This window comes from Sceloporus occidentalis, unplaced genomic scaffold (genome assembly GCF_023333645.1).
Source record: "Sceloporus occidentalis isolate IW3139 unplaced genomic scaffold, rSceOcc1.0.p SCAF_9, whole genome shotgun sequence".
Classification (NCBI taxonomy): Eukaryota; Metazoa; Chordata; class Lepidosauria; order Squamata; family Phrynosomatidae; genus Sceloporus; species Sceloporus occidentalis.
The window spans coordinates 3,003,798-3,024,232 of record NW_028316989.1 but is presented as its reverse complement, the minus strand read 5'-3'; the positions used below and the strand labels follow the sequence as shown (position 1 = coordinate 3,024,232).

Sequence of the window (20,435 nt, the reverse complement as noted above, 5' to 3'; positions counted from 1 at the left end):
ACAATCTGAGCCAAAGCCCTTCTTTGCTGTTTCAAGAGGATTTGTAGCCCTGAGTTCTTTGCATAATTGTTGCCTGCCAGATCCCATCAACATCAGCTTGGAAGCCAGAAGGCAGGACCATGCAAGGTGGACGATGAGCTAAGACACGGAGAGAAATCCTTTGGGAAACTGTGAACATGGAGGAGGCGGGCGTTCCCATTAACTGGGCCGCAGAGATAGCTTTCTTCCCAGAAAGCAAAGAATTAAATGATGTGACAAGGTTGCATTTTGATAGGGCTTAGCTTCACAGAAGTGAGAAGAGCACAATTGCCCAATGAGATGGCTTTGAGATCCTTCTCGGCAATTATAAAAAGCCTGAAGTGACCAAAAGGAAGAGAGCTCTAACACAGAGACACCCTGGGAAAGCTGCATGAGCCTGGACAAAAGAGTCCAAACTCCTCGCTACTACATTCATGGATGTGAAGGCCCAGTGCATGCCTGGGCATGATTGTGCACATGTGCAGACTCTACAGGCACTTGTATGAGTTCATGAATATGCATGTGGACAGGTGTACATCCACCACAAGTGTGCAAGAGTGTGTCCGTGAGTGCACTTGCATTGAGTATGTATGCAGATACATATGGATAAGTGTGAGCATGTGTTTACATATGTGCCTTGGCTTCCAGTTCATGACCCATTGCCCAATTCATGTTTTGGGGAGGAAAGGTTTGTTCACCCTTGCTCTACACACATGCACGCTTTCCTGACCATTGGGCCTTTCCAGTAATTACTATTACACACAGCACTGTGAGGTTTTTACAGCTAGAAAATAAAATCCATTCAGTTAAAGCCGGTTTGCCTTCGGGAAAATTTGCCCATGCTTGCATGCTGGTGGAGCATGGCGGGGCGGGGAGTCACAGCACCCAGTGGGTGGATCTATTTGGCGGGACTCCAGAGCTCTCAATCTTGCAACAGTCCAACCCATCCTCTGTGCTCTCTCTCTTTCTCTTTCTGAACCACCCCTTTTTATGTGGGCCACATGAAACTAGGGCTGCATGAAATTAGGTTGGAGGCTTCTGAATCCACCCCTTCCATTCTCAAGGGATGCGTACTACCCACACAGCTCACAAAAAGGGAATATTGCAAGGGAGGGGACTGGAGTGTCCCATCAATTGTCATTTGGTCCTGTGCGCAATTTAATTCTTCTCATCACTTTTGTTCAGAGCTGACATGGCAGCCCCCTTACCTTCCAAATGCAAACTCATAATCCCAAACTTGTGAATACTCCATGTTTGCAGGCTTGCAAAAGTCTCTCTGTTTGCAACCATTCAAAAGTCCTTCCCGCATCCGACCCATCTGCACAGATTGTGCCTTCCTGAGGCCTTCACTGCCATGCAATAAGCAAGACTTTCCAGCAAGGCTTTGGCCACCTTTCAGCTGTATTTGGCTGACACACTGAGCTCTGCTTTGCGGTTGTGTAGCTGCTGATCCTGGTTGCCGCTGCCTATCTCCACCTCGACACACAGACACACACACACACACACACCCATCCAGCCCTGACCCAGAACAACCAACACAATCAATAGGCCCTCATTGTGGCTTTCCAGTGACTGACTTAACTCTTTCCGCAACAAACAGAAAGCTGCAGAGGGGTTCAACACTCAAACCTCCCAAAAAAATCGGTTTCAAAAAAAGACTCACACTTGAAAATGAGACTATTTCCACATCCATCCCTTGTGAGCCTAACTTCTTCCCTCTTTATTCTTTAAAAAACTCAGCAGCCCACATTTTAATAAGGGATATGATGTGGATATCTCTTGTTTTCTCTGGCCTTTGAGTTTTCCCAGCCACAGGCTCCAACCCTTTTGTACTCGAGGGAATGTACACACGGAGAGCTCACCAAAAATCCAAAATCGCCAAAATAAATTTCATCCTGAGCAGGAAGAAAATTGAGAACCTGGATGCACTTATCAAACGCAATAAAATGGAATTCAATTCCCTTTGCAACACTCAAATTCAAAGAGGAAGGTACAGCTGTTCCCAAATATTCTGTTGTGTATCTGCCTGCCATATAATAATAATAATAATAATAATAATAATAATAATAATAATACATTTTATTTATAGACCGCTATTCCTCAATGATCATAGCGGTGTACAGTAAATATAACATTTCACAGATGAAAACTGAGACACGTGCAGCAAATTAACACCAGAGTGTCGTTAATTTGGCAAAAATTACAAAAATGCACAAGACAGGAGAGGCTGGATCAGTTTGCTTTTGCCTGAGACTACTGGGAAGAGTAAACCTCCACCACTTCTTCTCCTCTCTGCTGAGTTGCCTTTGCAAATTGGACTGCTGGACACTGCAGAATTAATGTGATTTGACATTGCTTTAACTGCCATGGCTCAATGCTATGGAATCCTAGGATTTGTAGTTTCTTGTGGCACCAGAGCTCACAGTCAGAGGTGGGTAAATATCTCACAAAGCTACAGATCCCAGAATTCCACAGCATTGAGCCATGGCAGTTAAAAATATGCCAACCTACATTAATTCTGCAGTGTGGATGCAGCCTTTGGGACAATTGAGTCTGCTGAAGACAAAGAAAAGGAGAGAGAAATTGGGACTTTTAAAAGCCACTGAAAAAGTGGGAAGGTAGAGGATTAACCAGAATATTCCCTGCTAAATTGGAATAGTAGGAGGGCATAAAGATCAGAAGTCTCCCATAAATAAAGGTGGCAACACTAATTCAGTGCAGGAAAGAAACCAGAGACATGTCTCAACATGGTCAGTTGGACACTTCTTTGGACTAAAATAAAATGTTTTTCGCCTATATTGCTCTCTCCCTGAATTTTCCAAGAGCCACTTTTCCTTCAAGCTCAGTTACTATATTCAAAATGTCCTTGAATATTACCTAACACTTTTTTCTCTGACCATCTGCTGACATTCAAAAAAATAACCATCATCAGCCTTCATTCTCATGTTTCTTCTTGTCCAGTAAATGGTGTGCGTTTCAGCTCCAGGAATTTCTACAGTTACAGTGCAAATAGATATGGGCCACAGGCAGCGTGCAAATGTAATAATGACTTCAAACGATGTAATATTCTGTGTTGCTTTATCGTGCATTTATGTGTTGCCTCTTCTTATGATTTTCTCAAGAAGGCCTTGAGAAGAATATAAGCTGAGATATGCTGGGCCTTTTTTTACCAGGAAAACCTCCATCTGTTGAGCATCTTGGGACATGACTCTGATTTCTTCTGCACATTTTATTCAGCGCACCCCAGTTTTTGCTCCCAATCCGAATTCAGTGCCAATGGAATTCAAAGCCAGATGCAAAAATAATGCAGTTTGATACCACTTTAACTTTTTTGGGCTATGTGACCATGTTCTAGAAAAGTTTATTCCTGATGTTTCACCAGCATCTGTGGCTGGCATCTTCAGATAATGACCCCATTATTATTATCATCATCATCATCATCATCATCATCATTATTATTATTATTATTATTATTATTGCAGAACAGGTAAGCGGAAGAGCCTTCCTCTCTCTATCAGGCAATGCAAGAAACCTTCAAGCGCCCAAAGAAATTGGATTTCACTCTCCGGAGCAGTTGAAAACGAACCATCATTAATGACGGTTAATGATGTTCTACCAAGCAACATTTAGTACTACTGCTAGTAAGCAATAAAACTGAAGGATGAACAATCAGAAAATGCACCGCTAACATTTTCCTCTCTATTTCAGCTGCCACTCCATGTTTTACAAAGATTTCTACATCCCTCATTTGTTTGAAAAAAACACACACACAAAACAAAGCAAAACACAGTTTGCCAACAATGATTTTTAAAGGAAAAGAAAAGAAATACATATACTCTGTATATAGTCTGAGCCTGGGTTTTTGCATTTTATAAAGCATGCTAGCTGAAGGATTCTAGAAGCCAAAGTCCAAAAACAGTAATGTTTTCCAAGCTGTGGTCCGTTCCAGGCTATGTGTGATAATCCGTGACACAAAATGTACTCCTTGGGGGACAAACCCAAACGCAAGCGATGGCAGAAGCTTTCTTAATCTTAAATGCTTCCTATGTCAGGTGTGCAGAAATGTGTGAATCTTAGCAATGGGCTTACGAAGAACAATCTCAAACAACACCCTCCTTCCTAGAGTACTATAGTTTGGATTTCATTTATAGTAGCTATTGATAAGTGACTGCGATTATTGCAAAGTGTGTGTGAACACGCTAATTCTTGCTCATTAGCACACGGTTTATACAATTATAAAGGTGGTGAATTGGCCGCAGGCTAAATGGAGCATGGCCTATTTTGGAATGATTCACAGATTCATAGAGCTGGAAGTGACGCCAGGGATGTCTAGTCCAACCACCTGACTTTGCAAGGCTCCATAGCTAAGGAATCCCTGTGGAAGTGGAATGAAAATTCACATGCATACACCAATCTATTCCCAGCCTTCAAACCGCAAAGCAAATCCAAAAAGGTCACAAATGCATTTGAACTCTCCCACCATTAGACAGCTGTTAACCTTTGGTCTTGATGCTAACAAGGACTCTAAAACCCATCAGCCTGGTGGCAGAGGCCCAACTCATTACAGAAGGGCAATCCCCTCATTTTCTCTCTCCGCCTTGCTATACCACTGGAGCCCTGACTTGTTACACATGTCAAGAGAAGAGTTACACAACTACTTTCACAACTACTGGAAATGCGGCACAAAAATCTCTCTCCAGTGTGGCCAATTGATTCTTGATACCTCCAGGAAAATCGAATACTGTCCCTTTTACCTTTACTTTGTTTTTGTGTTATTTCACATTTGCAGGAACGTCGTGTGAAAAACTTCCCGCTTTTGCGGGTTATTTTTCTAATTTAAATCTAGTTTAAATCCCATTTCTGAACGGGATTTTGCTAGTGTGATAAGGTCCACAGACATGCTGGGGGTTGTCCTCCAAATGCCCATTTTAAGCAGCCTTGCAGGAATTGCCAGCCTGGGTTTCACGTTATGTGTTGCTGTCATGGATTAAGGTCCCTTTGAAGTCCTGGCATTTGATACGGGCATCGCTTCTGGATTGGCTCCAGAGTGGTGCACCCTCTTTTGCTGTATGCTCTATAGACACATAACTGCAAGTGATTTTCACTTAAACAACTATTTGGGAACAGTGCTTCCCCTTAATACATACCCTGGGTGTGTGGCACTGCCTTTTTTAATGCACAGGTTTGGTTCCGGAAACAGCATAGCAATATTTGAAGATGGGCAACTGCATTCCGGTTTGCATAGTGTTTTGGGACATGTGCAAAATATCACTGAGTGCATAAAAGTTTACAAAATCCTGCCCCATGCTACCCATCAGACACATCTCCATAATCGAGTGTCTGCTACCAGAGCAGACACTATTCACAAAAGGGAACAAAAGCATCTATGGGGGAAGACATGAGAGTGTTGTTAACACCAGCAAATTAAACCAGCAATAAAATTAGAGAAGAATTAGGGATGGCTCCCCTGGGAGTATTTTCCCCAATTCAAGGTCATTCTGCGAATTAGATCTCTTTCAGCAACTTTATTTCCTTTTAATTAATAAACACATAAGTGAGAAGCAAGGCTCTGAGAGGCAGGCAGCCTCCCCACGCCCTTCGCACAAAGTCACAGGTGAGAGAGTTGGCGGCTCAGGTTGTGCTACCTTTCAGCAGGCGCTAGGAAAGGCTCCGTCTGCCAGGGATAAAACTTTCCAACTGTCAGCACAATGGACCAAAGCCGACACAGTGTGTCCTTTTGCGCCAAGGTGAGCGCAAGGAGGAGGTGCTTTGATGTGACATGTCACAGTCGCAAGCGGCAAAGCAAAGAGAGCTGGCAGGCGTGGATTACTACCTTCATGCATTTAGGATGAAACACTGGCTGCAATGCCACATTGTATGTTGCACTGCCTTTTTTGTTGCACAGGATTGGTTCTGAAAACAGCATAGCGCAATTTGAAGATGTGCTCTATTTTATTTAGGTGCCTGCTGGCCTGTTCTACATCTCTCCCAGCTCCCATAAGGTAGCTTTCAAGACACAGCGCATGCTTTCATGGCAGTTACTGGACAGTGGGGAGGAAGGGAGATGCCCGATTGGCATCGGAGGCATTGTGGCGTTTGCAGCCAGGTGATAAGAAATAAGGTTGCCTTCCCAGATCTCTAGCAGCTGCAAATCCAGGAGGGCAAAGTCTCTTTTCCTCAGCTGAGCATTTAGAAATACATTTTAGGCATCCCAAGGAAAAGAGACAGGAAAAGTTACAAACTCAATGCAAACACAGGAAACACAGGAGTTCTCCATCTCAGTCCCTGCAATTCAAGAAATTTGCAGATGGAAGGGAAATGTCATTGGGGATAGCATTTTGTATTGAGGGGGCAATGCCCTGATTCCCCCACCTCCTGAACCATAGCTGCATCCCTGCCAGTCAAGGCACGGCGCTTTCAACATTTCAATTGTGTGTGGCAGCTACTCAGTGTGTCAATGCTTAACGGGGTGATAACCTAAATTTATCTTCTTGAGAAGTACTATAAAGCTAACGTTCTGAAGGATCTGACGTATCTCACATCTTTGCCACGGGAAGGGAAAATATAGGACATACCCAGGGTGATGTGCATATGCACAAGGTTTATCCCAGGTTTTTATCTGTGGCTACAGAAACTGCCTTTTGGAACTACTGCCCAGTTCTCTGCTGCAGCTAAGCCTGTTACTGAACAAAATGATTATGATCTTATGTCAGGACTGTGGAATGCAGATCACCACATGCTGGGTTATGCCTTCAGTGTATTTCACAAACTAACATACAAGCAAATGCACAACTGGGTCCTTGGTTTGGTTCTAAGACACACACACCCCATGGATACCAAAATCCATGGATGCTCAAGTCTCATTACATACAATAATAGAGTAAAATATATCCTTTATATAAAATGGTAACATGAAGCTTTCCTTTTGGAAATGCACACGGATGCATGCACACACATACATAGAATATTTGCAAACCATGCATGGTTGAATCTGCGAATAAATAATTTGTGGATACGGAGATCTTAGTATACTCAACAAAATGCACAACTGAAGTAATACAACTTCTCGTTCCAGGTGGCAGATGGATGCACATTGCCTGAAAAGGCACATGTACATGTTTAAAAACATTGTATGTGTGCCTCTGTGACGTGAACTGAATGTGGCCATTCAACAAAAAGGCCCAATTGCTTCTGTATTTACCAGTCTGATAACCAGATACCAGATTCATTTACCATTTCATTTGCTATGTTTCATTTACACTTGTCCATCAAACTCCTCCAAAACTAATTGAGCACTTCAGGGTTTCAAATCCAGTGACTCCTTGCTAAGCCAGGACTATTTTATTTAGGCAAGGTTTATAAAATAGCAATGAGGCCGAGGCGTCTGGCTCCCCATTAAGGTCAGCACATAAAACAGAATCTAGAATATTTCTTCTTCTTAAACTCTGATTATCTACACTGAATATGAAATATTCTACAGGAAATTTCCTAAGAAAATACTCTGCATGCAAAAGGTCAGCCGACACGTAAGTCAGCGCATACTCATTATGTATTAAAAAACCTCCATAGGGTATTTCTTATTAAAGTAGAGACGGTGATCCAAATTCGGAGCAGCCTGGCAGGGAGAAGAGATGGAGGCTGTTCTGACTATTTTACAAGGCTGGCACTAAGGGAGGGAAAGCTCACATCCGGATTGTCAAAACCCAATGCAAAATGGCTCAGTGGAAATCCAATCACTTTTAGAAAAGAAAACGTGATCAGCATATCAGCAAAGTCATTAAGGTTGCCAGTGTCCCTTATTATAAAATACATCCCTTACTAAAGATCTGCAAAGCTTGTCACTTGCAGGGTTGGCAGTTGCCCCTTATTATATGGGATATCCTCTATTTGAGGTTTGGAAAGCTTTCCTGTTCATATGGGTTGAGCAAGATGCCCCCCAAATCTTGTATTTCGGGGTGCAGGTCCTTCATAAAGACAGCAAAATTTGTGTCATGCAGTTTATGCATGTGAACGACATCCTAATTTTATAAAGAAATAATACATGGTTTTGTTGTTGTTTTGTGCCTTCAAGTCACTTCCAACTTCTGGCAACCTAAGGTGAACCTATTCATGGGGTTTCCTTAGCAAGTTTCTTCAGAGGGAGTTTGCCATTGCCATCGTCTCAGGCTGAGAAAGTGTGACTTGCCAAAGGATGCACAGTGGCCATAAGGTTGTTATTATTGCTGCTGTTGTTGCTGAGTGCCTTCATTTCCAACTTATGGTGACCCTAAGACGAACCTATCATGGGGTTTTCTTGGCAATATTTGTGCATAGGTGGTTGTCATTGTCTTCCCCTGAGGCTGAGAGCATGTAACTTGCTGGAGGTCACCCAGTGGGTTTCGAACCCAGGTCTCCAGGGTCACAGTCCAACACTCAAACCACTATGTCACACTACCATAAGGATCCCTCAGAAATTTTTGCACAGATAGCGTCTGAAGGAAGGACCCAACTTGCAAACTGCTTCTGATTAAACCTGTCCCTATTCCATAGTGGAGTTTACTGTGTTACAGAGATCTGCCTCTCAAATGCAAGCCTGCATTGCTTCTCTCATTTGTCATGCTGTTACTCAGACCTGAATCTTTTAACTGTCTCTCTTCCAAATGTTGTGCTTCAGTCGGGTTTCAGCAACAGGGATGCTCTTTTTTGCGGTGATTAATCTGCAATGGCTCATTTGTATGCCCAGCGTTGTCATTTAATTCCATCATTTATCAACAAGTGATGAATTTGCACCCAGAAAAATGTCATGGAGGTGGTGAACTAACCAGATCCATCAGGAAGGATCTAAGGGATGGCATCACAGATGGGCAGCAAAAGTGACGTAAGGAAGCAAAAATTAAATGGAGAAGGTAACTAAGTGTGACACTGCAAAATGTATTACATGGCCATACTTTGGTAAGTTTGCAATAGGGAAACTTGGAATTTTAAGTGTAATATCTGTCCCAATTTGTCAGGGACAGTCCTGGTTAATCCTCCATTGTCCTGCTCCTTGCGTTGCTTTGAAAATGTCCCAATCTCTCTCTCCTCTTCCCACCTTCCCCCTTCCAACTCAGCTTTACTTCAATTGCTGCAAACTGAGATGCAAAATGCAAAAGTGGTTTGCACTCCAGTTAACCAGAGCTAGCTTGGTATAGTGCAGTGGTCCCCAAACTGTGCTATTTAAGGGTTTTTGGACTTCAGCTCCCAGAATCCCAGAATATTGGCCAACATGGCTGAGGCTTTGACTGGGAGATGAAATCCAAAATCTCTTAAAGGGCACAATTTGGGGATCACTGGTATAGTGGTTGGAGTGTTGGACTATAACTCTGGAGACCAAGGTTCAATTGCTTGCTTGGACACGAAACCCACTCTCAGCAACCTCCTCTGAACAAAATCTTGCAAAGAAAGCCCCATGATAGGTTTGGCTTAGAGTCACCATAAGTCAGCAATGACTTGAAGGCACGCAACAACAGGAACAAACTCAGTTAACTAAGCAGGAGGCAGAGGAGAAGAGAAGGTGGATTCTTGCCCTTCCCTGTTGGCTCAGACAAAAGCAAACTGCTGCAGCCTCTCCAAGCTTGTGTGCTCTTTTTCATAACTTTTGCCATCTTGACCACTCTGGTGTCGCTTGGCCACATGTGTCCTATTTTTCGCCTGTGAAATGTCGGCGGGTATGATGTAGGAAGACATTGAGCCACTGAAACGGTGGATTTTCCCCCTACGATGTTGCTCCGTACGAAGACAAAAGCGGACATAAAGGCCCAACCAACTGAGACATTCTCCATTAAGCCTGACATGGCCTTGAATGTGTTGCAGCTTTTAGCCACAGCTTTAAACTATGACATATCTCTCTCATGGGTACTGAATGGATAAGTGGGTTTCTTTTTTGCTTGGAGAGACTATACACAATTCTCTGACTTTTTATCCCAAACTCGCAGCTTTCCACATCCTCAGTGGTTCTGAAGATCTATTCAAATTGAATCCACAATATGCGGCAATAAAACTCCATTTGCATGCCATAATAAAAACCAGCCACTCCTCACTTTAGCTTCAAAAGTACAAAACAGGAAGGTCACCTTAAGACACGCACAAATAGGACTGTTGCTAGGGCTAAAAATCTAAATCAAAAGAAGACTCTAGAGCAATTCTATTCAGAAGTAAGTCGCTTTTATATTCACGCTTACTTCTATGTAAATATACGTGGGAACAGCCAGCAATGAATAATGGTATGAGCATTGGACTACACTCTGGAGACCAGGGTTCAAATCCTTGATCAGCCATGGAAATCAACTAGTTCATCTTGGGCAAGTCACAGTCTCTCAGCCTCAGAGAAAGGCAAAGACCAACCTCATCCGAATAAATTCTACCAAGAAACCCCTGCAATTGCCATGAAAACTCTATGCCTTAAGGTTGCCGCGACTTGAAAACACACAGCAACAAACCACACATGGGTTGCAGCCTTAAGAGTAGTAGTGGGTATCCGGCTCTCCAAGTGTGGTTGAACTACAGCTCCCAGCACCCTTAGTCAGCACAGGCAATAGTGAGGGATACTAGGAGTTGTAGTCCAACAACATCTGGACAGCCACATGATTTCCACCTCTGCTTAAGAGACAAGTCCCCTTGAACCCAATGGGATTTATTACTGACATGAAGAGGATTGTGCTGCAAGTCAATTTTCTACCTATTAGGAGCAGTAAAACCAAACCAGACTGAATAGTTTGGGTTTACCTACAGTCAGCCCTCCATATCCATGGATTCTGCATCCACAGATTCAACTAACCACTGTTAGAAAATATTCACACACACACACAATACCAAAAAGCCAACCTTGATTTTGCCATTTTATAGAAATTTGGGAGAGTCGCTCTGTGATGCTCAGCTGATCAATCTCTTTCAGGCCATCCTATCTGGCAAGATTGTTATGAATATGAAGCCGAAAAGAGGAGAACCATATTCACTATCATGAACTCACTATATACTCAGTAAATACTCACTGAGTATTTAAACTAGCAAATCTGCTCCAGTCTAATCTTCCACTTGGTTCCTCCTCTTAGTTTGAGAAGCCACCACCGGCTCTACAAGCTGAACTCTTGCAACGAAAATGGCAAAGCTCATCTCTAGAGCTACATCACCAGCTATACTTAGGGTGCATCTACACTGTAGAAATAATGCAGTTTGATGCCACTTTAAGTGCTGTAGACTTGAAGGCACCCCAATACCAACACCATCAGCTTCCATTCAATGGAATCCTGTAGTTTTACAAGGCTTCTCTGCTAAAGAGTGTTGGCACCTCACCAAACTTCGAATTCCAGGATTCTGTAGGATGGAGCCATGGCAGGTAAAGTGGCATCAAACAGCATTATTTCTACAGTGTAGATGCATCCTTAGTGCATGGCATTGTTTTTGGGAATGCCCAAATGAGGAGGAAAGAGTCATCTGTGAGATGGTGATCATCTCCGGAACTTAAAATACAGTTGCTTCCATCCAACATTTCCAACCAACACAATTCCCTGGCTCCATAACACTCCCACAACAACAACACTCCAGACCTCAAACAACACACCTAGGAGGTCCTGCAGGACCCAAGCTAATCGATTCTCCTCCCCCACATTTTGAATCACTTCTCCCTGGCATTTTAAGAGAGGCTTTCATTTCACAAGAACATTCCCCAAAGGCAAGGAAGGGAAACATCCAATGATGTATTTTTAAAAACAGATTTCTCTCTTTTTTTAAAAGAAAGGTTCCAAGTGTGCTGCTCTTTCTCCATGCAAGATTCATGCATAAACATTACTTATGCGCTTTTATCACCTTCATGTGTATTTATTCATTCTGCCTGTGCATCTTTGTTTTGTTCGGCAATCTCAAAGCACAACAGGTAAGCTTTAAAAAAAAGCCACAGTACCTTTGGATGTTTCCTTTTGCTGGGATTGAACAGTTCTGGACTCTGGTTTGTGAAAACATCCCTTAGCAGGTGAGGCATCTTGGCACAGACCTGCAGGAAAAAGGGTTTGCCAATAAGCCCAAATGAAAGTCCATAGGAGGACAATATCACACAGCAATTGCCCAATAAAATGTAGACTGTCTCCAAGGGAAAGGTTTCCAGAGGTCCAGAAGTGTTGTGAGGAACTCCAGTGGTCTTTTCTTAACTTCTCCAAACCTGCTGTCACTAAGCGATAGGGATGCGACTCTTCACTAAGACCTTGTGTTTATTGTTAATTGCATTCAAGCCTACCATGGTGATCCTGTGGATGAGACACCTCCATTCCCCTGCTGTCCTCCACTGCTCTGATCAAATCCTGCACATTCATGCCCATGACCTCCATGTTTCAGTCCGTCCGTCTAGCATGTGGCCTTCCTCTCTTCCTTCCATCCTCTACCTTTCCAAACATTATTGTTCTTTCCAATGATTCATGCCTTCTTATGATGTGTCCAGAGTATGACAGCCTCAGTATCATCATCTTGGCTTCTGGGGGGGGGGGGGGTGTTAGGTTTGATCCGTTCAAAGACCCATTTATTTATCCTCTTGGCTGTCCACAGTCTCCTCAGCACTCTTCTCCAGCACCACATCCCAAGCAAGGCTAATTTTCCTCTTATCTATTTTCTTCCCTGTCCAGCTCTCACATCCATACATGCAGGGAATAACTTTTTCTGTATAGAAAATAACATTTTTACAAAGAAATAGCGTCTCTGAAGATGCCAGCCACAGATGCTGGCGAAACGTCAGGAAGAAACTCTTCTAGAAAATGGCCACAAAATGCACAAAAGACTATGGATGCCGGCCAGGAAAGCCTTCGACTTCACAAAGAAATAGCACTTTCTGAACAGAGAATGCGGTTTCCTGGACAGAAAAAGCAGTTTTATGTGCAAAGCAACCACATGTGAATTTTGTGCAGAATAAATCCCAAACTGCGAAAATTCATGTCAGTCCAGGATTTGTCTCATCAGTTTCTTGACATTAAAAAAGACAGCAACACGTTTTCCAAACATTTCCCCAATATTTCCAAATGTTCTTTCCATCCTTGCTAAGTAAATGTTCAGCTGCAATAGTAATCCTGCACAATCCTATGCAATGTCACCACAGTGTCACCAAACCAAAGAGGATGCAGCCATATAGCAATCATGCTCTGCCACTGTGTTTCCTTAAATTTCATGTAGGCTGTCATGTTCATTCCCCCCCCCCAAAAAAAAACCAATTTTTCACTGAGTTTGTAAATTTAAAAAGAATTTAAACCAAGCTTTAATAAGAAAACACCATCAGCTTCCCTTTACCTTACATATATCTCTGAGTGCTTCAGCTATACAGCTGGATCCAGAAGGTGGATCCTGAAGTGGAGGTTTTGCCGCCATCAATGCCCACAGCCCAGTATCTGCCACCTTATGTCAGCCGCAAATCCAGAAACAAGTGCATAAAGAAGCCTCTGTCGACCGGATGCCCCTCGGTCCAGATGTGCCACTACTAGAGAGGTAAACCTACACATAGTCCACCTTCACTTGCAAGAACAAATTATTACTGTAATGTTCCCCCTATTGTGGGAGAACATGAGAAATTCTATGCGGTTTGTGATTGGCCTTTGCACTTCAGGAAAGGCACAAGGTTTCTGCGCAAAAAAAGCCCAGTGATTGGTTGGTTTTGGTTTTGGGTAAGGAAAATGTGCTTTCTGTGCATACAACAGAGGTGAGCTTTGCATGGAAAAAACATTCCCAAAGTGTGAAGGATCCTGGCAGCTCATCTGTTCTCACCAATGGGAACAAATAGTCAGGAAACTAATAGAAACGAAATGTTCTTTCCACCCACTACTACCACCCCGATCATCTCAGTTGACTGGGGATGATGGGAACTATAGCACACGCATCTAGAGGAAGTTGGCTTGAGGGGGGACTATGGACGAAGTGGTACCCAGGCCAGGGAGTGATCTTCAGCCTGGAGGAAGTTAGGAGCTAGCGTAGAGCACACCTATTCCTACACTGCAGCAACTCTTTCGGCACATGAGCAGGTGTGCTCCCAGTTCCTGCTGCAGTTCCTCCTTGACTTCCTTCACCCACACCCACACCCTTCATCCAGGAGAAAGAAAGGATGCAAAGATACCCATTTCGCCTTCCTCAGGCACCCATCTCCCCTTCCCCGCTCTTCCCTTTCTTCAGCAGATGAGTCATTTTGACTGCAACCCTCTCTCTCTCTTCTTTTTCTCCCCCTCCCCAAACCATCTCTCCCAATATTCTGTATCAAATCAAAAGCCTTCCCCACTTGGCAGCCATAGGAGAGCCTGCAGAAAATCAACCTTAAACATGTCCCTGGCAAACAAACAAAGACTTTTTAAAGGAGGAACCCCTTGGCTGCCATTCAAAGCCCGCTACTCTGTTCTGCCTCATCAAACGCTTTGCTCTTGGCCACCCCAGTAGGAGCACCAACTTATCCGAGGAAGGGCAGGAGGCACAGCATCGCTGCCAACCAGTCCAGGGGCATAGTTCTAGAGAGGAAAGCATCTTTCACTTGCAGAGCCTGTGTGCTGTGTTAATTGCTTTCCAGGGCTGCCTGTTGAGGCTTCTCGAAACACATGTTTGTGCAAGAATGCACACATGCGGTGGAGGGATGAGAAATGGACAGTTTTGGGTGTTTTTTTTTAAAATTTGAATCTGTTTGTGGCTTTTTCTCAGCAGAGGTAGAAACATCAGGGCCACTCCAGCCATTGCTGGACAAAGGTGACAAAAGAACAGGAGGACGTTTTTCAGGCATAAGCATCCGAGATGCGACGTGAGCGCCTTTTTTCGCTTTCTTTCAGAGAGCTGGCATTATCAGCCACAGGGTACCTTCTCATCCTCCTTTCATCTTCTCTGTCCAAACAGGTTTTTGTAATGCTCCCTGAAGCCTGCAAAATCTTTTTGATGAGTGAGGACAGGAGGAAGAAATGGGTATGTGGCAGGCAATAATATGTGCTTCCGTCACACCTTCTTCAAGTCTCTTTAAAGTCTCTCCTTTTTTCCATCCTAAAAGCGCATTTTATACTGGGGCTAGCTCTACAAGAGCATCCCTAGGTACAACATTATTGCCTGCCATGTGGTATTGCTCAGTATTCATTTTAAGGATCAGCAAGTCAATTTTGAGCACTAGAAAGACTGGCAAGCCAGTTCTGAGTAATGTTTCATGAAAGGTAGAACCTCAATAACACAGAAACCTTAGACCACTAACAGAAGGAAGGCATCACAGTTTCAGCAGATGGTTTACACACACAAGGTCCTGGATGCAAATCCTGGCTTTTTTGGTTAGAAGGATCAAATAGTAGGTGATGGGCACATACCTCTACCCAAGCCACTGGAGAGATGTCACCAGCCTGAATAGACAATTGTGGTTAACTGCTGTCAAGTCAACTATGAATTATGGTGATCCTATGAATGAGAGACCTCCATGTCACCATGTCATCAACAACTCAATGCTCAGATAATACTAGAAGTAAAAGATGCTGCCCATCTGGGATATAATTGTGAATTTGGCTTAGGTTTCAGGTATCCTGGGCAGGAGACTTTAATTTGGAGAGACATGTGCCACCTACCTCTGACACATGTTGGCAGCCTGTTTTATTCTAATAAAAAAGCCAAAGTGCCAATCCCAACAATTCCACCACAGACCAAATGCTTCCTTCCCTAGACAATTTTAATGCTTGTGGTTTAAAGCCACGGTGCCGCTTACAAAACTACTCTGGCTAGAAAGGGCATCCCACATTAAAGATGTTCGCCCATGTGCTCAAACTGCACAACACAGGCTTAGATGCACTTGAAGCTTGATGTGTGAAGCCATGTCCCAGTCCTAGCTTTTAATCCTGCAGAGACAAACTAGGCAATCTAAAACTGACGTTTCACCTTACCAAGAGCTGTAAATTCACAGAGATCAAGTTTCCAGCTCCATCTTTTTCCTTTTTTGGCAGGCTTTTCTCCTGCTCCTTTAACAGCCTTACAGCAGTTTGGTTGGCAAAGTATTTCCTAGCATGGGGTAAAGTAGCAAGCAAACATTTTCCCCACTGCGTTTCTGCACATCCAATCCCTTTGCACAGGAGCAAGGCTTGCAGAATTGTGGCAATCATACTCTGAGGAGCACCATAAGTTCCCAGTTTTATATCCCAAACTGACTGCATAGATCCAAGGGAAACATGAGCAGCAAACCAATTCTAAGGAACAGGACTCCTTGGTCCACTTCCGGGTTGTTTGAGTCATGTGCACTGGCTTGTAGTTCACACTCAGGAGAGGAGCACTCCTGCACATTAAACTTTGCATGCTCCAAAGGAAGACAAGCAGTCTGTTTTGCATCCAGGTCGAATGAGAACAGGATTTAGAAGCAGAGGGAAAATTGGTTGCAAGCCATAGAGGATCCATCTCCTTTAACTACTGCATAAAAGAAGCAGTGGAATACAAGAAGCTGAGTTTGCCCAAATTCACTCTCCTTCTGCCCAACTGTTGAAAGGACTATGACTCTAGAGACCAGGGTTTGAATCCAGCCCTGGTCTTTCTCATGGGTACTGAGCAGTCTCTGAATTTAAAGTTCTCTGACATGCTTTACAAATCAGAGAGCACTGTTGCTTCCCCCCATTACTCTGCAGATATCTGCAATGTTCTGTACAAACTTCAGGGGGGACTGATGCTGGGGTTTAGGTTTTGGAAATCTAAGGAATCAGGTAAGGTCCTTTCTCAAAGGCCTGGGTGCAAAGCCCTCCATCCTGTACACTGACTTAGGAATAAACTTCATTGGACACAGCTAGACTGTGTTCTGCACAACATGCATGGAGGCGGATTGTAAAAAAATGCTCACATCCCATGTCTAAATAGATTTGCCTCTTAAGGTTTGCCAGGGATGATCAGACTTGGCAAAGATGTGGACCTCGCTCTCTTCATCCACAGCGGTGTAAACACTCGAAGTTGCCATTGTTTTCAAAGGCACCTACGCAATCTGTCCTATGCCCCCACTACCCCCCCCCCCCAAAGTTAGCAAGGATTTCTTTTTTAAAATAAACCAACACAGCTGGCATCATTGTTTTTTTTAAAAGAAATAAATAAAAAGAGCCCAAAGCCACCCAAAGACTTTGCCCTCCCTCCTTCGGCACCTGACCGCACATACCCCAAACACCACATTTGGGAACGGCCCTGATCTTCCTAATAAAACTTTTCCCTGGGATGCCCAGTGCAACACAGAAGCAGATGGTAGGATAAAAAACCCAGATGGTGGTACCTTTTGCTTGGGAAAAATGCAACAGGGAGGCAGTCCAGGGAAGATGCTCTATAATGATGTTCGGTAGACACCAGTGCTCTGTTGGATGCTTGCTTCCCTCTCACTCTGTCTGCATCCAGATCTTTCAGCAGCCTGGACCAACTGGGCTGGAAATGCATTCAGTAATTATTTGCTGCTTCCCAGGCTCCACCTTCTAGGCCTTGCCATTGGTAGATTGATCCTGTGCTGCTCAGCAGCCGGTCCTGGCTCCAGCACAGCCTTCCCTTCACTCTTTCGCTGCTGCTGCTGTTGCTCTATTATCAAGAGCATCCAGGAAAGGGTCTAATTATGCACCCGCCACCAGACAGGCTTTCTGGATTTGGGATGTGCCAACCGGTGTCAAAGAGAACAAAGGAGGTGCGCCAACTGAGGCTGGCATGGGAGCAGGAGCATGATTTGGAGGAAGAGAGCCCAGGGAGTGCCGTCAGATGTGCTGGGTACCCAGCTTGAATTTGGCAACCCATATTCATTTCTATGCAAACAGAGAAGTTCTTGCTTTCCAGCACTTGGTCCTGGGATTTTTGTCATATGTTGTTGTTGTAAGTGTGCGTTTCGCAAAATAAGGACATGGAGGACTTATTAAGGACTATTCTGGAAATAGAGGGGGAGAGGTTAACCCTCCTCCCCAGCAATTTAAAGCCACGGTGGGGAAAGTATTTTTCTGGCTGGGGGATTTGTCTGTGATTTATTATGTATAGAGCAGCTATCAAACATTCTAAGCCTCGAGCTGTGGACAGCAATCTGAAATAAACCAGGAGCTGGCTGAGGGATTCTGGGTGTTGTAGTCCAAAAAAAGTAACTTTTCCAAGCTCTGTCCAGTTTGGCCCTCAACATTATCAGGAATAAACACTGATGCATATTCACTAAAATGAAGATTCGCCCAGACATTTAGCTTCTAGAGACCCCAAGAAAAGGGCTAACCCCCCCCCCCAAAAAAAAAAAAAAACGAGGCAAGGAGTTCATACTAGCAAGATTTTCACAATATCAACAGCAGGGTCAAAGTGGGACAACCATAGGTACCTTAGTGGTCATTTCATCTTACTTCTGCCCATGCAGGAATCCCACTGCTATCTCTCATAGGTGGTGATCTGGCCTCTGCTGAAAAATCTCTCGTGAAGGACCATCCATCATCCACAGTCCCAGGAGATCTTCATTGAATCGTTGTTGTGGCTGCCGTTGCATTCATTTACATCCTGCATTCTTCCCAATACACAGGCTCCAGGCAAGCTTACAAAATATTAAAACCAATGCAGACTTAAATGCATACAACAAATATTAAAGGTAAAGGTAGTCCCTTGACATGAATGCCTAGATCAGAAGGTTGGTAGTTTGAGACCTGGGTGCAGCATGATAGAGTGAGCTCCTGCCACTAGTCCCAGCTTCTGCCAACCTAGCAGTTCAAAAGCATGCAAATGCAAGTAGATACATAGGTATTACTTAAGTGGGAAAATAACAACGTTCAGTGCAGTCATGCCACAGGACCACCAGACGGCTCATCTCCATTTCTAAGCCGAAGAGCCAGTGTTGTCCGAGGACTGCTCTGGCGGTCCAGTGGCATGACTGCACTGAACGCTATTACTTTCCCACTTAAGTGATACCTATGTATCTACTTGCATGCTTTCAAACTGCTAGGTTGGCAGAAGCTGGGACTAGTGGCAGGAGCTCACTCCATCATGCTGCACCCAGGTCTCAAACTACCAACCTTCCGATCATCAGAACCAATAAGCCACCGCATCCCTACAACAAATATTAGTTCATATAAAACTATACTAAAATTCAGTCAAGCAAGCTATAGAATTAAAGCCATTTAAAAATCAATTTAAAAAGAGAAGATTAAAATCCACCTGAGAGCACACCGTTACAAACCCATTATAGACATTCCTAAAAGCGTGTTGGAACAGAAAAGTTTTCACTCGCTAGTAGCTGGGTTTTCACTTGCTAGTAGCTCCAGGCTGGGAGCAGTCACCAAGAAGGTCTTCTCCAGTGGGAACCAGGGGGGTTCAAATCTGATTTGAATCCACATTGGTTCCCACTGAGCTGAATCTATTTATTTCCAAATAAATCAACTCAGCCCAAAAAACACTCCATTTTACCTGCGTCTTTTTGACGCAGGTTAGATGGGTAAAAATCATGGCTCCTCTTTTTGAATCGTTCCAGTGATTCGAATTAAGTGGGAACCATGGTGGTTTAAACCCGATCTTTTTGAATCACGATCTGGTTTAAACCATAGTGGGAATAAGGTTGGCCTTTTGCAATGTGTTTTACAATGGGCTACCTTTGTACCAAGTTCAAAAATTTCAATTAGTTCAAAACATGGCAGCCAGTTTGATTGATGATACATCTAGGAGTGGGAATGGCACACCAATATTAAAATCGTTCCATTGGCTGCTAGTTAGTTTCTGGGCAAAATACAACGTATTGAATGTTACCTATAAAGCCCTACATCATTTGGGTCCAGATTAGCTCTGGGATTGCCTCCTCCTGTATAATCCATCCCATCCACTCAGGTCCTCTGTGGAACATTTACTCCAACCATCCAGAAATAGACTGGCATCTATCACCCCGAGGACCTGTCTGTCTGCCACCCCAAGACTGTGGGATGACCTGCCAGGAATGACCTGCCAGCTGAATTGTCTGAATTTAAAACAGTATTAAAGACCTAACTCTTCTGGCAGGCTGCCTGCTTGGTTTTAAACCATGAATTTTAAACTAGTATATTTTCAATTTTGTGTTGGATAATTAATGTATCCTATGTATGTGTTTTAATACGGTGCATTTAAATGCTTTTACAGTGCGGCCGTGTCATAAACGGGCACGCTATAAGCGGGTTTGAGCATATGCTCAAACGCGCGGAGAGCCGTGCATGAGCGCATGGGGCACAAGGGGCGGCACGTCTGGAATGGGGTGTGTGCCCATGGCACGTACACACCACCACACTGCCGCGCCACCGCCGCATGCACAAGCCCCATTCAAGTCAATGGGGCTTGAGTATATGCACTATTCGGCTTACACGGGGGGTCCGGAACGGATCCCCACATAAGCCAAGGGCACACTGTATGTGTTTTAATCTATGTTTGCATCTCGCTTCAAGCCTTGGGAGTGGTGGGTAGGAAATGAAGATTTATATTATTATTATTAGTAGTAGCAG

General features: G+C 43.9%; 1 protein-coding gene across 9 annotated transcripts in view; it reads right to left on the bottom strand.

Annotated features, from left to right (window-relative positions):
* ZMAT4 (zinc finger matrin-type 4) overlaps positions 1–17,490 on the bottom strand; it is a 114,393-nt gene extending 96,903 nt beyond the window's left edge. For 4 of the 9 annotated variants that reach the window (XR_016282302.1, XR_016282300.1, XR_016282301.1 and 1 more), the window contains exon 1: positions 12,266–12,301. Coding sequence is in view for 3 of the 9 variants with exons in the window: in XM_089537815.1 (XP_089393941.1) it covers positions 12,266–12,268 (3 nt within the window). In the remaining 6 variants the exon portion in view is untranslated. Of the gene's footprint in view, positions 1–12,265; positions 12,309–17,248 lie in introns of those variants that run through there. The other 5 variants (XR_016282303.1, XM_089537819.1, XM_089537816.1 and 2 more) reach the window with 4 other exon arrangements.
* Positions 17,491–20,435: the final 2,945 nt, after the last annotated feature.